General features: G+C 47.6%; 1 protein-coding gene across 4 annotated transcripts; it reads right to left on the reverse strand.

Moving 5' to 3' along the window:
* Positions 1–328: 328 nt before the first annotated feature.
* On the reverse strand, positions 329–17,665 carry LOC133381504 (major histocompatibility complex class I-related gene protein-like). Of its 4 annotated transcripts, none has more exons than XM_061620670.1 (8): positions 17,522–17,665; positions 12,861–13,139; positions 11,478–11,750; positions 8,596–8,880; positions 7,943–8,026; positions 7,372–7,404; positions 3,760–3,792; positions 329–2,853 (listed from the first exon to the last, which is right to left on the reverse strand). In XM_061620670.1, the coding sequence occupies exons 1-7, from the start codon at positions 17,583–17,585 to the stop codon at positions 3,782–3,784; spliced, it is 1,029 nt and encodes a 342-aa protein (XP_061476654.1). In that variant the 5' UTR covers positions 17,586–17,665; the 3' UTR covers positions 329–2,853; positions 3,760–3,781. The 4 variants fall into 4 exon arrangements, with proteins under 4 accessions (XP_061476654.1, XP_061476652.1, XP_061476656.1 ...); XM_061620668.1 differs by having other exon boundaries at positions 11,472–11,750; XM_061620672.1 differs by lacking the exon at positions 11,478–11,750.
* Positions 17,666–22,108: the final 4,443 nt, after the last annotated feature.

Raw genomic sequence — 22,108 nt, forward strand, 5'->3', positions numbered from 1 at the left:
TTCTCCAGCCAAGTAGAGTGTATAAAGATGCATTCACTGGGGCAAAAGCTACATAGAAATGAATGTATATGTGAAAATACCATACAGAAATGCATTATATTAGGTGAAATTCTTGAGGTTTTTTTTTTTTTTTAAATACACCCTCATACTGATGTGGAGAATGAGAAACTGAGAGATACCAAAGTTGACAGGTTCACCCATTCTGAGGAGGAGGGAGACCCGTCCACGCCACCTTGAGTTCCTTGGAGGAAAAAATGAAATGGATGGGATATAAATCTATTTTAAAATAAATGTTTTTTTCTAAAAAAAAAAAAAGCATATTCACACCTTATGTTATAATAAAATATGTATTTTATTCTTTACTATTATTAAAATACGCCCAAATTTGAAAGAGTTTGACATGGTGCATAGATAGTTGGTGCAGAAGGATCATCAGTGGCCATTTTGGAAAATGGCTTCCACAGACTTAGGCCAACCTGACCATGATTTGAGCAAAACAGATCCCCCCCCCCAATTTCAACATGGAAATTGCTATCAGTAATGACTTTCCTCAGGAAGTCTGTGACAAGGACAGGACCACTAGGGGAACCTGTGGCCTGACCACACAGGGTTTTTCTTGTTGCTCACAGGAGCTCTGTTTCCCTGACATTATTTACTCATAGTTAACATATATGCTTTCTTTCGGGGTGAAATTTTCCCAGGGCAACTCATATCAAAACCATAGTACATCACTTATTAATGAAACCATGACCTAAACCAAAAATATGATGACATTAGAACAGCTGCAGTTAAAACAATACAGAGCACTTGAAGCAGTTCTTTTTCTTTCAATGTCAGGGTTCATTTAAAAGCCAGTAGAGGAGGGAGCTGCATGTATCTCCCTAGAAATGGAATTCCTCAAGCATGGGGCCACTACCAAAAAGGTCCATCATCTCTCATGCCCACCAGTGAAATTGATCTTGGGGGTATCTGAGGCTGACCTCAAGGTCCAAGCAGGTTTGTGACAATGCGGGAATCAGGCACAAAAGAGGGCAGGGTTTGAAATGCATCCTCCAGGGCTTCTGGCTGCCCTGCTTGTGACTCTTCCTCAGGAAGGAACCAGGAGTCCTATTGTCAACTCCCATTTTCATTGCCCCCTTCCCAGCTCCCTCCATTCCATAGAATGAACAGAGAAGTTTGAGACCCTCCTTTACCTGCGAATCCCCTTCCTTAACGTTCAGCTGGTATGCCCACCACCACCACCCCTGCTGCTCTGGAAACAAGGCTTTAGGATGCCGGCTTTTCCCTTCCTCCTCCTCTTTTTCATTTTCCTGCCTCCCTGCAGACGGTGGAGAAAAGGGAGGACAGCTCTCCGTCAGGCAGAAGCAGCCCCTGGCCATCCTCCAGGCCCTGATTCACGACCCAAAGGTCTTGGTGCTGGATGAGGCCACGAGCGCCCTGGATGTGGAGAGCAAAGCTGCCGTGAGTGCAGGGTGGGGTGGGGTGGGTGGGCAGGGCTAGGTGCTGTGACGAGGGTCACCCAGTGGTGCGTCGCCTTGGAGTTTATGGTCACAAATCCTGTAATATCATCACAGGTTGGTTGTTGTATGTGATGTGCTTGAGGGCACGTAGCTGGCGCCAAATATTTATTTATTTATTTATTTTATTGCATTTATACCCCGCCTTTCTTTTCATGATAGAAATCCAAGGCGGCTTACATTTGGTTCCCAGGCAGTCTCCCATCCAGGCACTGACCAGACCTGACCCTGCTTAGCTTCAGCAGGGAGCTGGCCTCATGTGCCTTCAGACCACAGCCTCCTTGGTGGCATATAGAGCAAATCAGAGAACAATATCCCATGGGGAGGGAGGCTTGTTCCCTTGGCTGGGGTGACAAAGCTCTGTGAGCACATTCTAAGTCAGTGTTTCAACCATGCAGCTAGGAATTCTTTCATATCATCTCCTTCCTCCCCCTTGCTAATCTCACGGACATGCAAATTCTGTCTACGGGCCTGATCCTCAATCTCTTCCACCTTAGCCTTGAGTAAATCATTGTCTTGCTTTAGTCGCTTAAGTGTTTTGCTACAGGCCGTACTTAAATCAAAGGCTGCTGTTGCTGTATCTGCAACTCCGTCTACACGTTTACTAACCTCATCCAGTTTAGCTTCTAGAGGTTGCATAAGTTCTTTCCAAGTATCCGTGAGGACCATTTGCAAGGGGGCCAATTGTAGGCCGAATTCCTCCTGGAGGTTTACACCGTCACTAGTCGAAGTGGGGCCTGCAGACGCCATCTGAGAAGGCGGCAACCGAGGAGCCGCCATTTTATTTCCCACCAACGGCTGCTGCTGAGTGTCTCTGTTGCCCCACTCGCGTGGGCAGAAAAAAGCTGGTAGGCTTCCATTTTTGGTTTTCTTGTGCCCAGTGAGCATTCCCCCAACGTGGGGAAGAGAGGAACCGTGGATATGATCCCGAAAAAAGGCCAGTGGAGAGGCCCTCCATCTGCCCTAATGCGGAGCTCTCTCAGAAAGCGGCCATTAACATTGCGTCTTGGCCACACCCCCTAGTCTTTGTTTTCTTAAGAGCTCTCTCTTATGCAACTCTATGCGCAGATGATCAATTAACTGATTTCAACTCACAATATTAACATTGATTTAAGATTTCTTTCATCAGGTGAAAGTCCTACAATTATTTCTTCAGGTGCACATGTGCCCTAGGGGGCGGCAGTCCTGGTAGAAAGCAAATCCCATCAAGCCAAGCTCTCTTGCAATCAGAAATGATCCAAAGACAGAAGAAATTCCTGAAGGTTTCAGAATATGGATGGACGCCTCTTCCACTGGAAGCCCCACTGTCTGAGTTGTGCTCACATTGTTGGTCATACTGCAGAGAGAGAGAAACAGGGAGGTTGTTTGCATGCCAAGATGGTGAACCTGCAAGATTCCTGTTCCAGAAAGAGGCTGGGGGAGGGAGGAGGTGGTCTCAGCACCTCTCAGCTCAGGTGAAGAAGCGAAGGGTGCAGCCCCAGGAGAGGGAGATGGCAGGGAGGGAAACACTGGAGGGAGACTTGCTATAATTGATCCAATTGTGCACTTTTCAGATTTGCAGGGTGGGAGAACGTCCTTGCAATTTTGTGAGAACAGGCACCACCCCACACATACACCCAACCCCAATTACATTGTCACCAGAGGTAAGTTAAGGGATGCATTACAGAAAACCCCACAGAATCTAGGTCCTGCTGAAGGATCAGGGGAGGGCGAGGATTTGAAACAGTATACAAGGAAGTGAGGGAATAATTCCAGGGCTTGAGTTTCAGCTGTTTTGTCCCAGTCTGTAGCTGTGCTGGAATTGTAGTTTTAAATGACTTTACAGATTTTTTTAAAGGGGTTCAAGATGTTTGGTTTCTAAGATATTGTATAGATGTTTTTAGTGTGTTATCACTTGTCTGCTGCCCTGGGCTCCTTTTGGGAAGAAGAGCAAGACAGAAATTTAATAAGTAACAAAATGTACTTGTGGCTGTAGCACAATCAAATCAGCCAATCAAACCCTGGCAGAAGCTGCAGCCGCTGCCTGGCTGATCCACCACCAGATCCTTGAGAGGGGAAGGGGCAACACTGCTTTGTAGGACCTGCCTTTCTCCACTGGAACTCTGAACTGGGCAGGCAGAGAACGTCTGGGAGGCATTAGAGGAGACTCTCTACAGTGAAGTTGGGAAGATCTCTGTTCTTGAGCGTCCTCAGTGAGAGGCAGAACTCCCCCTGCCCCGTGGGATGGGATTCCCGCACTTACCCTTGCTGGAGTTGTCGGACCCTCAGTCACTTGCTGGAAAGGGGGAAAAGGAGGTCAGCAGAAGGGAGGGGGGTATATTTACCACCTCTCTCTCTCTCAGACACACCAGGCCCTTTTGTGGACAGCTGAGCACAACTGCTTTAATTTCAGACTAAACACACCACAAAAACTTATACAAGCAACAACGATAAATGTTTAAATCAACACAGAGAAAGGGCCAGGGGTCCCGTTAATGGGAATTGCTCCCAGGTAAGAGTGGGCAGCAGAGGGGGCTGACTTGTGGCCCTCCGGATGTGGTTGGGCCCCATTTCCCACCAGACCAAGCCAGCAAAGTCAAGAGTCGGGGAAGATGGGAACTGGAGTACAACATAACTTGGAAGGCCACAGGTTCCCCACCCCTGGTAAACAGGGAAAGACGTATTGTTTGTTCAGCTACACCTGCTCAGGCTTAGCTGTAGGCACAGCAGAGCAGGAAATGGTGTGTGTGGCTTTTCCAGAGCAGGAGTGATGATGTCTCCTACCAGACTACAGACCTTATCCAGGGGCAGGCCATTGGTCCAACCAGCCCACTAGCGTCTATGGCAGGGTGGCCAACCTGTGGCCCTCCAGATGTTGCTGAACTACAACAGCCACCCCTCATCCCTGACTACAGAGCACGTGGGCTGCTGGGGTGATGGGGATTGGGAGTCCAGTCTCACTCCGAGGGCCACAGATGTCCCCCAGCCCTGGGCTATGGAAAGGGCTCTGCAGAGTCTCAGTCGGGGCCCTTCCCTTCCCCTGTGATGGACACACTGGGGCTGGAATCTGGGAACTTCTGCCTGCAAAGAGAGCACAGGACACTCGTCTAGCCTTGAGGATGAAAAGGCGGAGGTGAAGTGGACCCTGAAGTGCAGGGGCAATAGCACAGCTCCAGGGACTTTTCTCTGGGCAGGAGTGATGACGTCCTCTGCCAGGACACCAGGGTAAGTGGCAAACCCCCTTCCTCTGACCACTTGAGACTGTCAAGTTTTACTGTTGTGCTTGTGACAGATTAGCATAGAGGAAGTCGAGAATCAGGAAAATTGCCAAGCAGAGGCTAGGTCCTGCTTTCCTTTTCTCTGATGGGGGTCCTCCTTTATGCCAGCAGTTTCAATGGTAACATTTCTTCACAAAGTTGTTTGCATTTCTAATTAAAAAGCTAAAGCTTGGAAACCAGCTGGCCAGGGATCTTTTCTTGAAGAGATGGGTGTGTTTTACAAGTTGAACCTCGTACAGTCAGAAGTAAGCACCGTTCAGTTCAGTGCAGCTTATTCTCAGGTAACCTATACAGAGGATTGCAGTCATACCCACTTATTTATTAATATACTGCCTGATATGCATGCATCTCAAGACCGTTTACAATCAATATAATTAAAATGCAATACAAATACAAGTAAACAATCAACAGTGAATAAACAAAATTAATTTCCCCACCCCTGGGAAACAAACAGCGTATCTATAAATGGTTCCAGGCTGAGTGATAGCAGGGCAGGCTTCCCCAACCTGTTGCCCTCCAGACATTTGAGGCGGCAGTTCCAGGTATGTGGGGCACCTGGAGTTCTATTTTCATTGCTTCCAGTGAAGGACAGCCGCAGGATTACTGTTAATTGCCCCTTAAATGACCTCTCTCTTAATTGCCTGTTAATGTCAGCTGCTTTTCCTGGATCATGGGAGGGTTTACTTACACTCTCCCTCCCCCCTTTTAGATATTTATTTTTTCTTTCCACTTTTATAGTGACAAGAGCGCTTTTTCATCTCTGGCTTGGACACAGACACCACCCCAATAAACTAATCCTCTTTTTTCCTTCGTTCCCACCCCAGGCCTGCCCGTACTGGGAGTTCGAGGACGTGGACATGGTGCTTGGACAAGTTCGTGCGACCACTTCGGTACTGGATCCTTGCCCCTCTTGACTAATTAAAACTAGCAAGGAAGGAACAGTTGGCTGGGCCAAGGAAGTGATTAATGCCTCTTTACGAGAGGGAGTGGTCCCTGGCTGTCTGAAAGAGGCGGCAGTGAGACCACTCCTGAAAAAACCTTCCTTGGACCCAGAGGATGTCAGCAGCTACAGACCAGTAGCCAATGTTCCGTTCCTGGGCAACATCCTGGAACATGTGGTTGCTGACCAGCTCCAGGCGCTATTGGATGAAACCGATTACCTAGATCCATTTCAATCGGGGTTCAGGCCTGGTTTTGGCACTGAGACTGCCTTGGTCGCCCTGTTTGATGACCTATGTCGGGAGAGAGACAGAGGGAGTGTAACTCAGTTGATTCTCCTTGACCTCTCAGCGGCTTTTGATACCATCGACCATGGTATCCTTCTGGAGAGGCTTGCGGAGTTGGGAGTTGGAAGCACTGCTTGGCAGTGGTTCCGCTCCTACTTAGCGGGTCGTCTCCAGAAGATAGTGCTTGGGGAACATTGCTCGACACCGTGGGTTCTCCAATGTGGGGTCCCGCAGGGTTCGGTTCTGTCTCCCATGCTTTTTAACATTTATATGAAGCTGCTGGGGGCGGTCATCAGGAGTTTTGGAGTGCGTTGTCATCAGTATGCTGATGACACGCAGTTCTACTTCTCCTTTACATCTTCTTCAGGTGAGGCAGTCGACGTGCTGAACCGTTGCCTGGCTGCGACAATGGACTGGATGAGAACTAACAAACTGAGACTCAATCCTGACAAGACTGAGATGCTGTTGGTGGATGGTTTCTCTGATCGGATGGTGGATATATACCCTGTCCTGGATGGGGTTACACTCCCCCTAAAGGAACAGGTGCGTAGTCTGGGAGTCATCTTAGACTCTTCCCTCACACTTGAGGCTCATGTAGCCTCGGTGGCCCGGAATGCGTTCTACCAACTTCGGTTGGTAGCCCAGCTACGTCCCTATCTGAGTAAGGAGGACCTCTCATCAGTGGTACATGCTATGGTAACCTCGCGTCTGGACTACTGCAATGCGCTTTACGTAGGGCTACCTTTGAAGACGATTCGGAAGCTACAGCTAGTGCAAAACGCGGCGGCCAGACTGCTAACAAGAACTAAGCGGTCTGAGCATATAACACCTGTGCTAGCCCGTTTGCACTGGCTTCCAATATGCTTCCGGGCCAGATTCAAAGTGTTGGTACTTACCTATAAAGCCTTATACGGCGCGGGACCACGATATCTGTCGGAACGCCTCTCCCGATATGAAGCGGCCCGTACACTACGGTCTACTACGAAGGCCCTCCTCCGGGTTCCGACTCATAGGGAAGCCCGGAGAGTGGTGACAAGATCTAGGGCCTTCTCAGTGGTGGCCCCCGAACTATGGAATGGTCTCCCCGAGGAGGTGCGCCTGGCGCCGACACTATCATCTTTTCGGCGCCAGGTTAAAACCTTTCTCTTCTCTGAGGCATTTTAATTCCTGTTAATTCTAAATTATTATATTTTGATTTTAGACTGTACAGTCTTTTGTACAGTTTTGTATTGTGATATACTGTATTGTGTTATTTTTATTGTATTTTTAATGTTCACCGCCCAGAGAGCTGTTGCTAGTCGGGCGGTATATAAGCTTAATTAAATAAATAAATAAAAATAAATAGCATGCAGAGAAAAAGATCTCACTCACTTGGCGCTTCTCTGTATCCTGCTTGCCATTTTCCTAAAGACACAGAACCAGAGAGTTAGAACTGAAAGGGATCCCACAGAGATCAGCCAGCCTCACCCTCTGCGGTCAGGAAGGACCCCCGGCAGATGCTTCTCCTGTCCAGTTCCTAACAGCCTCAGGGAAGGAAGTCCGACAGGCCCTCCAGGAAATTGGCAGTCACGGAGGGTAGGAAGACTTTCCAAGGATCACCCCACCACCAGATTTCCTCCACCGTAACCCCTATTGCCTCTGATCCCTCCTTCTGGAACAACGCTGGAGGACAACTCAGGTCAGCACCAGGAGAAGCATTTTTAGAGGGTCGGGGTGGCTCTATTTTGATTCTTAGAATTCAACGTACTTTGAGGGAATACAACCGGGATGCTACTTGCCAGCTAGAGAGAGGAGTCAGGCTGACTTGGGATATAATTTCATACTCATAATGAATGCTGGCAGAAGGGGAACGCCAGAGCAGTACAGCCCAGAAGGAACAGCCTTTCTAACAGCCAAATGACCTCCACCTCCACCCCCCAAAATCCACTCACAGTTCACTTACTGTACAACACAATCCCAGCAATTCCAGCAGCTATCAGCAGGATGGCCCCCAGAACATACCCAAGAATGAGTGCTATGTTGGATGCTAAAGTTGAATTGGGAAAAGAGGAAAACATGGTAAGAAAATACCAAAGCAATATTTTCCTGTTATGGGTCCATAGTGACAAAGCACTTTGAACTCATGAAATTCAGAGAGGTTCGGGGGGGGGTATGCACTAATGGCCCGCGCGTCTTTCAATATTTCCATGAGTCCCTTTAGAACTAGAATGGGAAGGGGGGGGTCTGTTCTCGCAAGGGATTGCCATAATGTGTGCTGACACATGACACTTTGAATAAGTAAAATATTTACAAACATTCCATGACATTGCAGCTATCCAGGCTTACAGGGGAAAAGATGGCAGCCAGTTTCTGCCTGTGACATATAATTTCAGTTTACGGCCTACAAGACAGTAGGTACTTCACAAAAAAGGCGGCACCTCTGTTAAAAATGAGAACATCCAAATCATTTTCTTTCCACCCCGTCAGACCAACAAGAGAATCCAACTGGGGCACGTTGATATAAGGTATGATGCTCAAGGGAGGGGAGGTCACTGGATTTGGCCCTCCTTCTAGTCTCACCTCCCAGAATCCACCCCTTCCCCCGCTGTCTCTCACCAGGTTCCTCCCAGGGCACCTCCAGAGGCTCCTTTAGGCCGTCATGCTCCACGTGGCACCGGTAGCGGTGCCTGTCTTTGGGGTTGATCTTGATGCCAAGCAAGGCGTGGTAGGTCCCATCAGAGTTGGGGGCAATAATTCCATGGAAGGTGCCCTCCTCCCAGACCTCCCCATCCTTCATCCAGACAGCATCGATCTCTTTCGGGTAGAAGCCGTGGGCTCGGCAGACAAGGGTCTCCATGCCGTCATAGTCAGCTTTGTGCGTCACCTTCACCACTGGAGGCTCTGCAAAAATGGCAGCATTGGAGTTAAACACAGAAACATCCCCAGAGGCAGACAGGATAGATGCAGGATAGATAGACAAGAGCAGGAAAGATAGGCCAGGTGGCTATCAAGTCTTTGCCCCTAGAGATTCAGCATCCTGCATTTGCAGCATCCCCAACAACAAAAAAATTAAGCTCCAATAATAGGATTCCTCACTTTCTTGATAACCTTTGAAAATAATTGAGTATGACCACTCGTGGTCCTGAGATTCTCCCAGTGAACCTCCTGTATGATTATGGGCAAATGTCACTAGGACCCCATGGCTGAATAGATTCAGCTTCACTTTAACTGAAGACCATGAACAGAACGTGGCTCAGACTGATCCTGGTTGTTCCTTTCAGGGAAGGAAAATATGCTGGACCTGCTGGCATTTGCTCTCCTGGACTTATCCTCCTTCAGTCATTTCCACATTTTTGTTTTATGAAGTTTAGTATTCAAGTGAACACTGCAAAGAGTTCTGGAAGAGACAGAACTTCTTTATAGTCCTAACCCCTCTAAAAGGCTCCCCAGACATGCAGAACTCCCACCTCTCCTCTCCATTGCAGCCTTATCTGGAGCAGAGACAACATAAGGGTTAACCAACAGGCCCAGAAAGAATTTCAGGAGGATGTCCTTAACGTGTAGTAAAAAGATAAGGCTGCCATCACACAGCAGTTTGCTTGGCTGCCGACAGGTGGCGCTGTGAACTACAGCATGACAACAGACTTCTGAGAGTTGCTGGGCCATCACACCAGGGGGTGGTTTTGGTGAGGGGTCTGGTGGGAGGTAGGTGGGGTTTGTGAGTGAAGCAAGCAAGTGCACAGCCCCTAGTAGAAGCATAATAACATAGAATAGAAAAGTCAGTGTTTTCATTACTTTCAACAGAATCCATTTGTTTTAACAAAGGAAAAGGTGATACTCTCAGGTGGGGCAGTCTGCACATGCTCAGAGGAATACAGCCTGAAGACTGAATTCTGGAAGACAAATGTGGCAATTCAGGGCAATCTCAAGGGCAAAAGTCTTGCAAAGAATTGTGTGTATAACCTCCTCTTCTTCGTTAAATTCTGGAGCCCCCATTTCTGCCTCCATCCATGTTTGCAAATATTCTCTCTTCCCCCCAGATGGACATACCATGATGATGTATGTGATTGGACATAGGCAGGCAGGCCAAGGAATCCTCTGCATAGGAGAAAAAGGATCCTGACTCAAGGGAAGCAATTTGAGGGAGGGGGGAAGTGAGGAGACCATAGCCAGCCACCAGGGTGTGTGTGGAGAAGACAGAAGTGGGCCACAATTAGGGCTTCAACGATGAGGCAGGAGGTGCAGCTCTCCATGGGCAGGATGGAAGTTTCCTGCAATGTGGGAAGGGGGGGGAGGAGTCACACCTGCAGCCCCCTCCCTAACAACATCTAGAAACGGCAAACCCTTGACCAGGTGATTGCCTGGATTGAGATTCTGTGTGTATATAATTGTATTTACATGTATAGGATTGCATTCTCTATCCCACTTCCTTAACATATAATATATCTTCAGTCAACAAGGCAAATGGACCTTGAACAGACTGGACCCATTAATAGCTCTGGCTGCCCTAAATGGCTTCCTCAAGGTACAAAATGCCCCACCTCTCCTCTCCACTGCAGATCAACCTGGAGCGGAGGCAACGTAAAAGCTGCGCACAGGCCCAGATACAATTTCAGCAGGATACGAGGCCATTAAAAGATAAAAGGCCATTAAGATTTGGGGAGGGAGTTTCTCAGGCAGGATCTGCCCGTGTAGGAGTGGAAGACAGGTGGGAGAGTGGACTGAACCATCTCAGGCTGCAGGTTGAGGGGGAACCCTATTTTTGAATGCTCCCCAGCACTAAAAACAAAAACCTTAAAGGAGAAGTTGTGCAAGTGAGTTCTCTTTCCAACTATAGCTGGGTTGGTTTGTTTTAAAATCTGAATACAGTCATACCTGCATTAACAAAGTAGATGCATTCCTGGACATTACTTCTTTAACAGAAACGTTGGTACCAGGGGTAGGAATAACACGGAAAGAACAGGGATAGGTTCCTACATCCGCTTATAGATGGTAGAGGCAGCTTCAACAGGGGCTTTAAAGGATGCCTATCCAGCATCCACCTCCTCCCCCTTCCCGCCTTCTCCTCCTCCTCTGAATCATACTGGATCCTTCCCACCACAGCCCTGGGAGAAAGCAAGAAACCTCTTTAATGCAAAGCAAAGATACCAGCTGCTCAGTTTCACCATGGCAAAGCAAAGACACAGGCTGGTCAGTTTCACCTTAAACAAAGGGACAGGGTTGAAAGTGTATCCACAGCAAAGCAAAGCTTGTCAGTTTCACCTAAAAAGCCTTCTTTAAAAGGAGTTTTCTTCCTGGAGAATGTATCCTGCCCCCCCCACCTCCCCCAAATCATTTGAAGCGGCTGCTCCCAGCTTCCAACTCCTTTGTAGTGCCTGGACTGGCAACTCAATCTAGAGTGGATGGTGTGTGTGTGTGTGTGCGTGCGTGCACATGCACATGGGGAGAACGTGAATGAATTTCAAGCCTCCCACCACAACTCACAAGCCCACCCTCACTTGTCCTCAGCAGATCCTCCTTCCCGTAGTCCAGGTATCTCCACAGCCACTCAGTGCAGATCTTCTTATGGTAGGTCACCATGTACGCAGCATTGTACTCAGCCTCAAATTTATTCTTGGTCAGTTGGGCCGCTGCATCGGCTGCTGTCCACGTGAGTGTCTCCAGGTCGAGGCTGATGTAGTCCCTCCCATCGTAGCCATACTGCCAATACCCTCCTTTCCACCCGTCTTTCGTCAGCTCACAGCCGTACATGAGCTGCAGGGAGTGGAACCCTGGAAAACAGAGGTGTTCATGGGAGCCTATAGCAACCGTCCAATCCTGCTTTATGTGCCCCCACCTTTTCTCTCCTTTTCAAAATGGCCCCATGCTCCAATCAGAATTCAGGCTGCCCTCACTGAAGATGGCTCTCTGCAGTTCGAAACACAGCTCAATCCAAAAACTTTGTTTGAAACCTAGTTTCTATGTCCCTGAACCCCAAAATAAGCATTGCTCTACCCCCATGTCAGAAAATAAGCTTTCCTCTACTCCTGGGGAGTATTACTGGGAAACTGCCCATCTGAGATCCACAAAGCTTTCTCCATGCACGATGACGCCAGATGACAACAGATAAGGAACTGGAGTTGTTCATCCAAAACAATGCACACATGCGCCTTCAGGAGGGTGTCCTCTATGAGAAGCCATTAAATGGTGATGCCGGCAAGGCCGGTCCCCTTGCCAGTGAATGCACAGGGTCGAGGGCTCTTGCTTTCTCCCTTCCTCCGTATCTACATGGAGTCCTTGTATGTCGAACGTTAGTTCACCTAAGCTCACAGTTTATCAACAGCAGTCATCCAGTGCAGGCAGAGGATAGATTAGAAGAGACCCCACTCAAGAAGTCTTGAGCCTTGGGAGGTACCAGAAAATTTCTGTTTGGGAGTCAGATGCCAGACAGCAGAACAGTCTTTATAATATATCTAGGAGATCCCTGTTCTCCTTACAGAGGTACAGTTCTGAGCAGTTTTAACAGCCAGTCCTCCTTTGGAGAGAAATGTGGGAATTGTAGGTCTGTGAGGGGAATATGGTTTTCCTAGCAACTCTCAGCACCCTTTACAAACTACCCTTCCCAGGATGTTGGGGGAGAAACCATGACTGTTTAAAGTGGGATAATAGTGGAATAAATGTTCAGTGTGAATGTGGTGGGTCAGTCCCTCTTCCCAGGGAACACTGGGGATTGTAACTCTATGAGGGGAAATAAGGGTGTCTCCTAACTCTCAGCACCCTTCACAAACTACACTTCCCAGGATTCTTTGGGGGAAGCCATGACTGTTTATGGTGGGATCATAGTGGAATAAACATCTGGAGTGAATGTGGCTGGAACCTCTGGGTCTCCCTGCTCTACTCACCTCCGCTCTGGTTGTAGCGATCCCGCACATTCTCCAGCTTCTTTTTGAACACCCGCTGCGTCCCCTGCAAGTTGTGGGTCTCCCTGACCCAGTAACCGGCTCTGTCCTCCTCCACCTTCTTCATCCAGGAGGCTCGAGGCAGGGCCTCCCTGGTGCTGCTGTCGTACTGAAGGAAGAGCTGGTCATCCACAAACCCCACAGTGATGAACTGGGGCAGCCCCTGGCCGGGCTCTGACACGGCTGTGTAGAAGTAGCGCAGGGAGTGCAAGAAGGAGGAGCCTGGAGAGGAGACAAAGGAGGGCAGAGTTAGGGGGCCTGCAACCCCCAACTAGAAGATCCAAGGTCTGCATGGGGAGAGGGCCGGACAGCAGGAGCTTATAGTCCTGCTTATAAACATCAAAGTGGAAAAATGGAGGGGAGAGGGGGCTAGAGAATCAAAGGGGGGTTGCAGGAGAAAGGCAAACTGGCAATAGCATTGGGGGGGGAAGAATTAGGGATGATGTAGCATGACTGTCATGAAGGGATCCTCTTTATAATCCAGGTCGATTCACTTGCCAGCCAGGTGTTTGTCCTTGACTGTCCCACACCTGGATGCCAATGATTCCCAGTTTATTGATTTATTACATTTCTACCCCACCTCTGTTTTCATGATTGATACCCAAGGCGGCTTACATATGGTTCCCAGGCCGTCTCCCATCCAGGCATTGACCAGACCTGACTTCAGCAGGGAGCTGGCCTTATGTGTCTTCATACCATAGCCTAGTTGCTTTGGAATATTACCCTTTATTTATTTATTTACATACCACCCCATAGCCGAAGCTCTCTGGGTGGTTTACAGCAATTTTCCTGTGGTGAACTCTGCAAGGTAGAAAACACAGCAGGGCGATAGTCGTCCAGGGTCTGGGTGGGGGAGCTTAGACCCCTTACTGGGTTCCAGCCAGGTCCCTATCTCTCCAGTGTCCTACGAGCCAATCAGCATGAAAGAGTGTGTTAGCCACTGAGAAGAATCTTCTAACATGCTTCCTTCTCCTTTCCTGCCGATTGGAGCCGGTCAGAGTGAAAGGAGGCAAGTTGGCCACTGAGAAGACTCTTTTCAGTAGTTAACACACTCCCCTTCCATGCTGATTGCCTCATAGGGATGTCTTGTTATGGGAGAAGGTCCACAGGGGAAGGACTGAGGAGTGTGGAGATGACAACAGAGAGCAAGCGAGCGGGTATGGTTGTGAGGGGACGTGGCGCAACTATCATGAAGGGACCCTGCACTTCTGAATTTGTCATTACACTATTGGAACACAGGGAATGGCTGCAGTTGTCTAAAGTGGATCTTTACCCCAATGCCCAAGTTAATTAAAGCAGATTTGGCACTAAGAATAATACCTGCCACATGCTGGCTAGCACACGCTATCGTTGCTCTGGTGTTGCAAAAGTTATACAATAAATCATCCGCACACTCGATACCTGCTGCAACAACAGAACCTACCTTCACCTCTTTCAAAATCTGTAAAAGATAGAGCTTCCACTCAGGCTGCGCTAAAGCCCTGGCAGATTCAGATAATTATATAAAACCACCTGATGTTTGATAAAGATTGGGGAGAAAGGTTGCGCAGCGTCAGACTGCTCCTTCTTTACAGTGGTGTAAGTAAGGAGAGGGTGAGCCATTAAGCATCGGGGCAAAGGGCATTCCTGAGACATAAGATCTGGAATGGCTTCCTGGTCGCCAGTGTCTTCAGCTAAAGGAGGAAGAGGGGGGAGGCTACTCCCCGTCTTCACCCCCATCTTCATTAATTTTCTTTCTTAGCCTAGGCTTTGCCCTGTTTACCCTATATTTGCTCTTCTTCTCCCTCCCTTGAGTCTTTGCATCTTGATCCATCTGTTCAAAAAGCTTATGGAAATTAAACCTTTTGTTTGGCATCTTTTGAATGTTATTCCCCTTTTGTTTACTAACCTTTTGGGGTATACGCTTATTAGGCTTAGCATCTTTACCATGGAGTTTCAGTCTGCTACATTCCATGCAGTTATCAGGTGAGACATGGGATGGGCGAGAAATTTGGTTCAGTTCGCTCTTGCGCCGAATTTATCCAGTTCACACTTTCCGAAGCAATAGGAGAACCGAAACACAGCCATCCTTTGAAATTTGCGCTTAATTGGATTTTGCAATGCAGTTCCCCAACCAACCAATGTTTACAAAAATGCATCTGTTAGGGGGAAATGCGCATAAAAATGAATGCATGAGTGCAAATAACATGCAAAAATGCATTATATGTTGAGAAATGGCTTGCAAAAATGTGTATGTTAGTCAACACTGCCTAGAAACATGGGTTTATTTGCACTAAAATGATGGAGAATTTCCATAAAGATTTTTTTAAAAACCCTCAAATTGCTGCAGAAATGTGGAGAATGGAATTTAAGATTGGAAAAATGAGAAATTGAGAGGACCAAGATGGACAGAACTTGCCATCCCTAGGCGAGACCTAAGGGGGGGAGTATGCTCAGAACCTGCGTATGGCCCATTTGCTTTGGGGGACATTATCTGAAATTGATAAAGGGCTGGAGTCTGCTGGCAAGCTCTTTTATCTATGACTCCCCAACACTTCCTTTGAAGTTACGGCAGGGGAGCACTCTGGCCTTTGGGTAGACACACACACTGTTGTGCCAGTTCCAGTGTGTCTCCACCTGTGTTCTGAAAATGGGGGCACACAATGCTAATCAAACTCCACTCCTTTTTACTCTAAAACCTGGTCAGATCAACTCAAGTTTTGTTGTTTTTTAATTCAACTTCAGGCAGATCTTGCAACTGATTGGTAGATCAACTCATTGCCCCTCCAGGTGTAACCAATGGAAACGCTTAACTGTAGGCTCAGGCAGAGACAGTGATTGGCCCAACACTTTGCTGTGGGTGGTCCTGAAGGATCTGAAGCCAGAAGTGGGGAAGGGAGGTGTGTCCAGCTGAGAATAGAGTCGCTTCAAAACGCAACCAGGAAAATCATTCTCACTGCTTCTGAAGCGACCAGTGTGTCCGCAGCCTTAATATAGCTTGCTGCTCTCCAAAAGCCTCACCTATCTTTGTCTTATGGCCAGGATTACATTCTCCAGTGTTAATTTAAGAGGGACCAGCTCATCAAAGAGCTTCTTCACTAACCTCTCCCTTGCAATATGCATTGTGAGCTAAGAAGCTCCAGGTTAGACCAATCTGGCATCGCAAAGTCTTCCAAGATCAAAAAGTGTTCTGTTTGAAGCAATGATGGAGAACTTAACTTCTCTGCTTATTCTTCAATCAAAGCCAAACTACACTCTGGTGAGCGAGGAGTAGCCTGTTCTAAATTAATTTTGGAGGAAGGCTGTGTCTTATTTAATCTTGGAGTAGAGCTTTTCTCTTTATCAATGATTCATTAACAGGGGCAAAGCAATTTCAAAGTAATTAGAGAGTTTACTTTGGTTAGAAGAAATCTGGCCCACCCTCTCTCTCTTGCCTTCCAGTAATCCCCATGGCTGCTCACTAAAATATTAATTTGATTATTTTACTTTCCCAGATATGCTGCTCAATCTTTATTTATCTAATCACTTCTGAGCTCAGATAAGCAGTGAGCGTACACTTGCCAAACAACAGTAGTCCCACCTCTGGAGCGTATACCTTGGCGTTTGAGTAAATCCCCCACCAAACAAACTCTCTCTCTCCCTCTCTTGCAAACTTGCCACTTTTTCTCCTCTTTTCCAAGGTCAAAAGTGAATTTATATCAACCGCATTCTTATATCCATATCTGCGCAATCATCTCCCACATAGCTAAAACAGATGAGGCAGCCAGAGAGATTTAAAAAAAACACAGGAAGACATATTGTTGTTTTCAGTTTTGGAGAAATTACTCTGCTTTCCTCCAAGATTCAGCACATGAAAGAAGGAAAAGTTAAAAAAACAAAAGCCTAAAGGAGCTAAAACAGCTTGACAAAGTTGAAAAGTTAAAAGGAACGGCAGAGCCAAAGGTTGAAAGCAGCTGCTCATTTCACCATCTTGCAAAAAATAACAACTCTCAGTGTGGATGAGGCTATGGAAGAGGAGGGAAAGAGGGGTGCCCTTACACAGAGGCACATTTAATTCGGAGAAAGAAAAAAACACCCTTTCTTTTAAGTAGCCCCGTCCAATCTGAGACTGACTTCTTCTTTTTTTTGGACTTCAGAACAAAATGGAGCATTTCCAGTTGATAAGAACCAGAAAGGGGGCCGAGTTCAGATTACACGACTGACCATTATTATTATTTCTTTTCATTTATCAATAGCTTCCTATCGAGTATCTTGAAGCAATTTTACAATGCAATAAAAAACATGCAAAACAACTGCATATATAGAAACACCTTCAAATCCAGCACAGGTACAGCCTGGCATAAAGATCGCTCAGAAAGCTTGCTGGGAAAGGAAGGTCTGCAAGATACTGAAAAGACGATAAAGGTGGGATCTGCCTGATAGGCAATGGAGCAATAGGCAGGTAGAGAACGGACTGATAAATGGTACCCACAGGATGCCCTTCCCTGCACAGAGATCGGATGAGAGCATATGAAGGATGAGCCGGTCTTTTAGGTAGGCGCCTTCCCCCTTATTGAAATGGGCCGGAAGCAGAGTCTGCCGTCCCCCCCTCCCACTGGGACAGTACAGCCCCTGGAGATACTCACCACAATAGCCCCGCAGCAGGACAGCCGCCACCTGGAGCCACACAGGCCCCGAGAGCAGCCTCATTTGGCCCAGGACTGCAACCCAGATTCCTCCTCACCAGGTGAGGCCTTCGTGAGCCTTCGTGCGAAGTGGAGGAAGGGGCGGAAACATCCCCACTTTTGTATTTCGGGGCAAAAGTCCGGATTGGGCGAGGGAAAAGAGCTCCACCGATTGGACAAAAATATTCCACCGCTCTGCATGCCGATGACGGCAGTAGTTGCTGGGCAGACGTCGGGTCGGCGGGCTGCGAGGCTGGAATTGTGCTAGAGAGAGAAAGTTTGGGAATCGCGGCGCAGACACTGGCGGGGATCGATATACGCCAATCGATACAAAGCCAATTACTTCTACGAAAATCTGCCACGTGGCACCTAGTCACTACCATTAAAGCCGTTTCCTTCTTCTTCTTCTTCTTCTTCTTCATAATAATAATAATAATAATAATAATAATAATAATAATACTGTGATGTTGTTTAGGTTGTTTTTAACTGTTTTTTTTCAATTAATTTTTATTCAAATTTTCAAAACCAAAACAATACAAAAAGAAAAAACACAAATCAATAACTAATACGGGCTGCGAGGCTGGAATTGTGCTAGAGAGAGAAAGTTTGGGAATCGCGGCGCAGACACTGGCGGGGATCGATACATGCGGGGGTAGCTTCCTATAAGGTGGTGGCCCCCGAACTATGGAATAGTTTTCCTGACGAGGTACACCTGGCGCCAACTTTGCTCTCTTTTCGGCGCCAGGTTAAAACGTACCTGTTTTCCCAGGCATTTTAATATTTTAATATTCTTAGTATATTTATTACATCTTAGTATACTAGAACAATTATATAATATGTTTTTAGTCTTTGGAATTTTGTTATGTGTGTTGTATTGATATGTGATTTTATTATATTGTATTTTAAATTTATGCTATTCACTGCCCAGAGAGCCGTTGGCTGTGGGCGGTATAGAAATTGAATAAAATAATAATAATAATAATAATAATAATAAATAATAACAGCCAAAGCCAATTACTTCTACGAAAATCTGCCACATGCCACCTAGTCACTACCATTAAAGCCGTTTCCTCCTCCTCCTCCTTCTCCTTCTTCTTCTTCTTCATCATCATCATCATCATCATAACAACAATAACAACAATAACAACAACAACAACAACAATAATAATACTGTGATGTTGTTTAGGTTGTTTTTAACTGTTTTTAATTATATGACTTTAAATTGTTGTAACCTGCCCTGGGACCTTTGGGTGAAGGGCAGGCAAAGAATTCTAATACTAATAATCTTCTACCATCCAAATCCACCCAGCAATGGGTTGTTTTTTTAGCACCAGCAATAGATGAGATTGTGGCCTTTTAACGTCTCATAGTGGAGCAGGAAGGAAGCCTGCCACCTGTTTTACAGCAGGGATGAAGCCATCCTCTCCTGAGGTGCTTGTTGCCAATCCTCCGCATGCCACACGGACTAGCTTTTCTAGGAGAGAAACCCACCAAATTAAGGAAGCAGAGGAAGAGGGAGCTTGGCATGCACAGGCTGAGGGATAAGCAGCTATTTTTATTTTTGGGGAGGAAGGGAAGCCCATTTCCCTTTATGATGACCAATTAAACTGTTACAAAATAGTGAGCAAGCTTTTGAGTGCACCAGAACTCTTCATCAGAATGGGTGCTAAGGAAAGCAAGTGGGGAGGGCCAGAATGGGAGCAGGGCGAATGACAAAAAGAGCTGGCTTGGTACTGAGACCAACATGTTTGCAATGGTCAAAAGTCCCTTTGGGGTGTTTAGTTTTAGAAGGGGCGTTGCTATGGGGCTTGTCACAAAGAGTGCCTGTGCTTCAGGACTGACCCCCTGCTACCTCACTGCAAACAGCTTCCTCAGTTTCCCCCACCCGCTCCCCACCCTTCCAGACTTCTGACATCTGTCTGAGCATGCGCAGAGGGGAACGAGGGGATGGCTGCAGTTTGCCTTCTTCTAGTGAGGCATTGCTTACATGGACAAAAAGGCCCCAAGTGAGGGGTATAGGATACTGTCCCACTACCTGGGGTCCCCTAGACCTGCAGGGTGTTTGTTTAGCGGGGCGGGGAGAAGCACTTGGTGATGTTTGCAAGGCTCCACGGCTGCCAACCTGCAGCTCCAGCTCTCCCACTGGGAGAGAAATGCCCCCAAAGTCTGGATGCTTTTTGCCTGCAGAAATTTTGGCCCAGGTCCCACACTTAGGCGCTCCCCACAAGTGTGAAGAAAGCCAAGCCAAACATGAGACAGGCAGAAGGAGCTGCTTTCCCCATGAAACCAGGAGAAAGAGAAGCCAAAAGGGCCCCTCTGCAGGTCTGGGGACACGTTTTCCCCTGGGGGCCCTCTGGGCGCTTTTGGAGATGTCCTGGGCTAAGGAAGGAATTATGATGTGGGGCCACAGGAATAATCCTGAGTCAGACCCCCTTTGCCCGCCCATCCAGTCCGGGGCTGAGTCCTCCTTGCACTCCCAATGCCACCCCCTATCTCAGGCAGGGAGGAGCCTTTTCTGGTCCTGCTTCTGACATGGGCCTTGAACCCGGAACCTTCTGTGTGCCAAACATGTACTTTACCCCAAAGCAAGGCCCTTTCCCTGTGGGGTGGGGGGGATGACTCCAGGCCGCAACATGTGGGTTGTGGCCTGAAATTTCTTCAGGGAAAACCCAAGAGAGCTACGGGCTAGATCATGCCAAACAGGCTTGCTTTGCTTGCTTGCTTAATTTGTTTTAAAAACAACAGCAACGATATCCTAGTAATCTTATTTTTAAAAACATTATTATTATTATTATTGATCTTTATTTATACCCCGCCCTTTTTCCAAACTGGAACTCAAGGCGGCTTCCAGATAAAAACAAGTACACATCATTAAGAACCTATAAAAATATAAAACATACAAACATATAAAATCAGCATTAAAACAGGATTAAACTATTAAGATGTTAAAACCAATTACTCTTAAAATACTGCAACCCAGTTTAGGAGCATACAGGCAAAACAATAACATACAGCATCCTCTTCAGTCACTACCCTTAAAACCTTCAGTTCCAAAGGCCTGCCGGAAGGAAAAAGTCTTTAGCTGTCGGCGGAAAGACTGCACAGAGGAGGCCATTCTTGCCTCCCTAGGGAGGGAGTTCCAGAGCCTAGGGGCAGCCACCGAAAAGGCCCTATCTCATGTCCCCACCAGTCGCACTTGTGAAGGTGTTGGGATCGTGAGAAGGGTCTCTCCTGAAGATCTCAGGGCCCGGGCAGGTTCATATAGGGAGATACGGTCTGACAGATAGCCTGGACCTAAGCCGTATAGGGCTTTATAGGTCATAACCGGCACTTTGAATTGTGTCCGGAAACAGACTGGCAGCCAGTGGAGCTGTTGCAGCAGGGGAGTTGTATGGTCCCTGTAACCAGCCCCAGTTAACATTCTGGCTGCAGCTCGTTGCACCAGCTGAAGTTTCCGAACAGTCTTCAAAGGCAGCCGCACGTAGAGTGCGTTACAGTAGTCTAAGCGGGATGTAACTAAGGCATGTGTCACCATAGCCAGATCAGACGACTCCAGGAAACAGACGACTCAATTGAATGCATTTCTCCCTGCCTCCTCTTGTACCTCAGTTCAGATTGTTATGAAGGTAAGGCTTTATAAGCCTTATTGCCAGAAATCCAATAAGATGAAATTTAAAAAGTCTTCTCAAATCTAGACCCTACTCAGGCTTTAACAGGGCCGGCCTAAAACCTTCTGAGGCAACGACAAGATGGCCGCAACCGCTTGTGTCAATGTACAGAAGTCAGCAAGACTGGCAGCTGGTTTCACTTCAGCACAGGTGACGGGGAACATCCTACCCCGCATCTGAACGCAGCAGGCTTGCTTAGGGGGCACAGGGCAGTCTGCTTGATGTAGAAATCAGCCCCTCAGTGGCTGATGCCGGAGATGGGTGCCTCCTCCCTAATGACAGGGCCGGCTCTGGACTCCTCTGACTTTGAGGCTTCCCCAGGGATTGAACTGTCCTAGTTGTAAGGCAAAGAGGGAGCATCCCTGTCTACAAGCCCCACAGTAGGAACTTAGAAGGAGGGTTCTTACCCACACAACCATCTCTTCTTGTCCCCAGGAACTGTGCTAGTTCTGACCAAGGGCCCTGTGTGACTCCCAGGTCTATAGCTGCTAACGTTTCTGTCGTTACAGATTTTCAAACTGCTACTAAGCAGATGGACTGCGATGAAGAAACCGCTAGGGGTTGTGCCAGCTACAAGATGGCTGTTTCGACCCACCCTGAGCTGGGAGAGAAAGAGAAGTGAGAGGCTTGTGTTGTTCCAGGTCTTGCTCCTGAGCATTCATCTGCTGGGGTGCCTAAGGAAATCACTCCAGGTTTCTTGACAGGCCCCGACCCGAAGGGTCTAAGAGTGAACTCAGTCTCTGTCTTTCCCATCAAAGGGTGCTGTTTTGGGATGAAAAGGGGATCCAGCGGCTTGGATCTGTGCCCAGATGATCCAGGACATTGATCATCCAGGGACCCAGTCTTGCTTCTGCCCCTCCCCCAGAGTAGTGCTCTCTCC

The sequence above is a fragment of the Rhineura floridana genome, chromosome 3 (genome assembly GCF_030035675.1).
Source record: "Rhineura floridana isolate rRhiFlo1 chromosome 3, rRhiFlo1.hap2, whole genome shotgun sequence".
NCBI classification, from domain to species: Eukaryota; Metazoa; Chordata; class Lepidosauria; order Squamata; family Rhineuridae; genus Rhineura; species Rhineura floridana.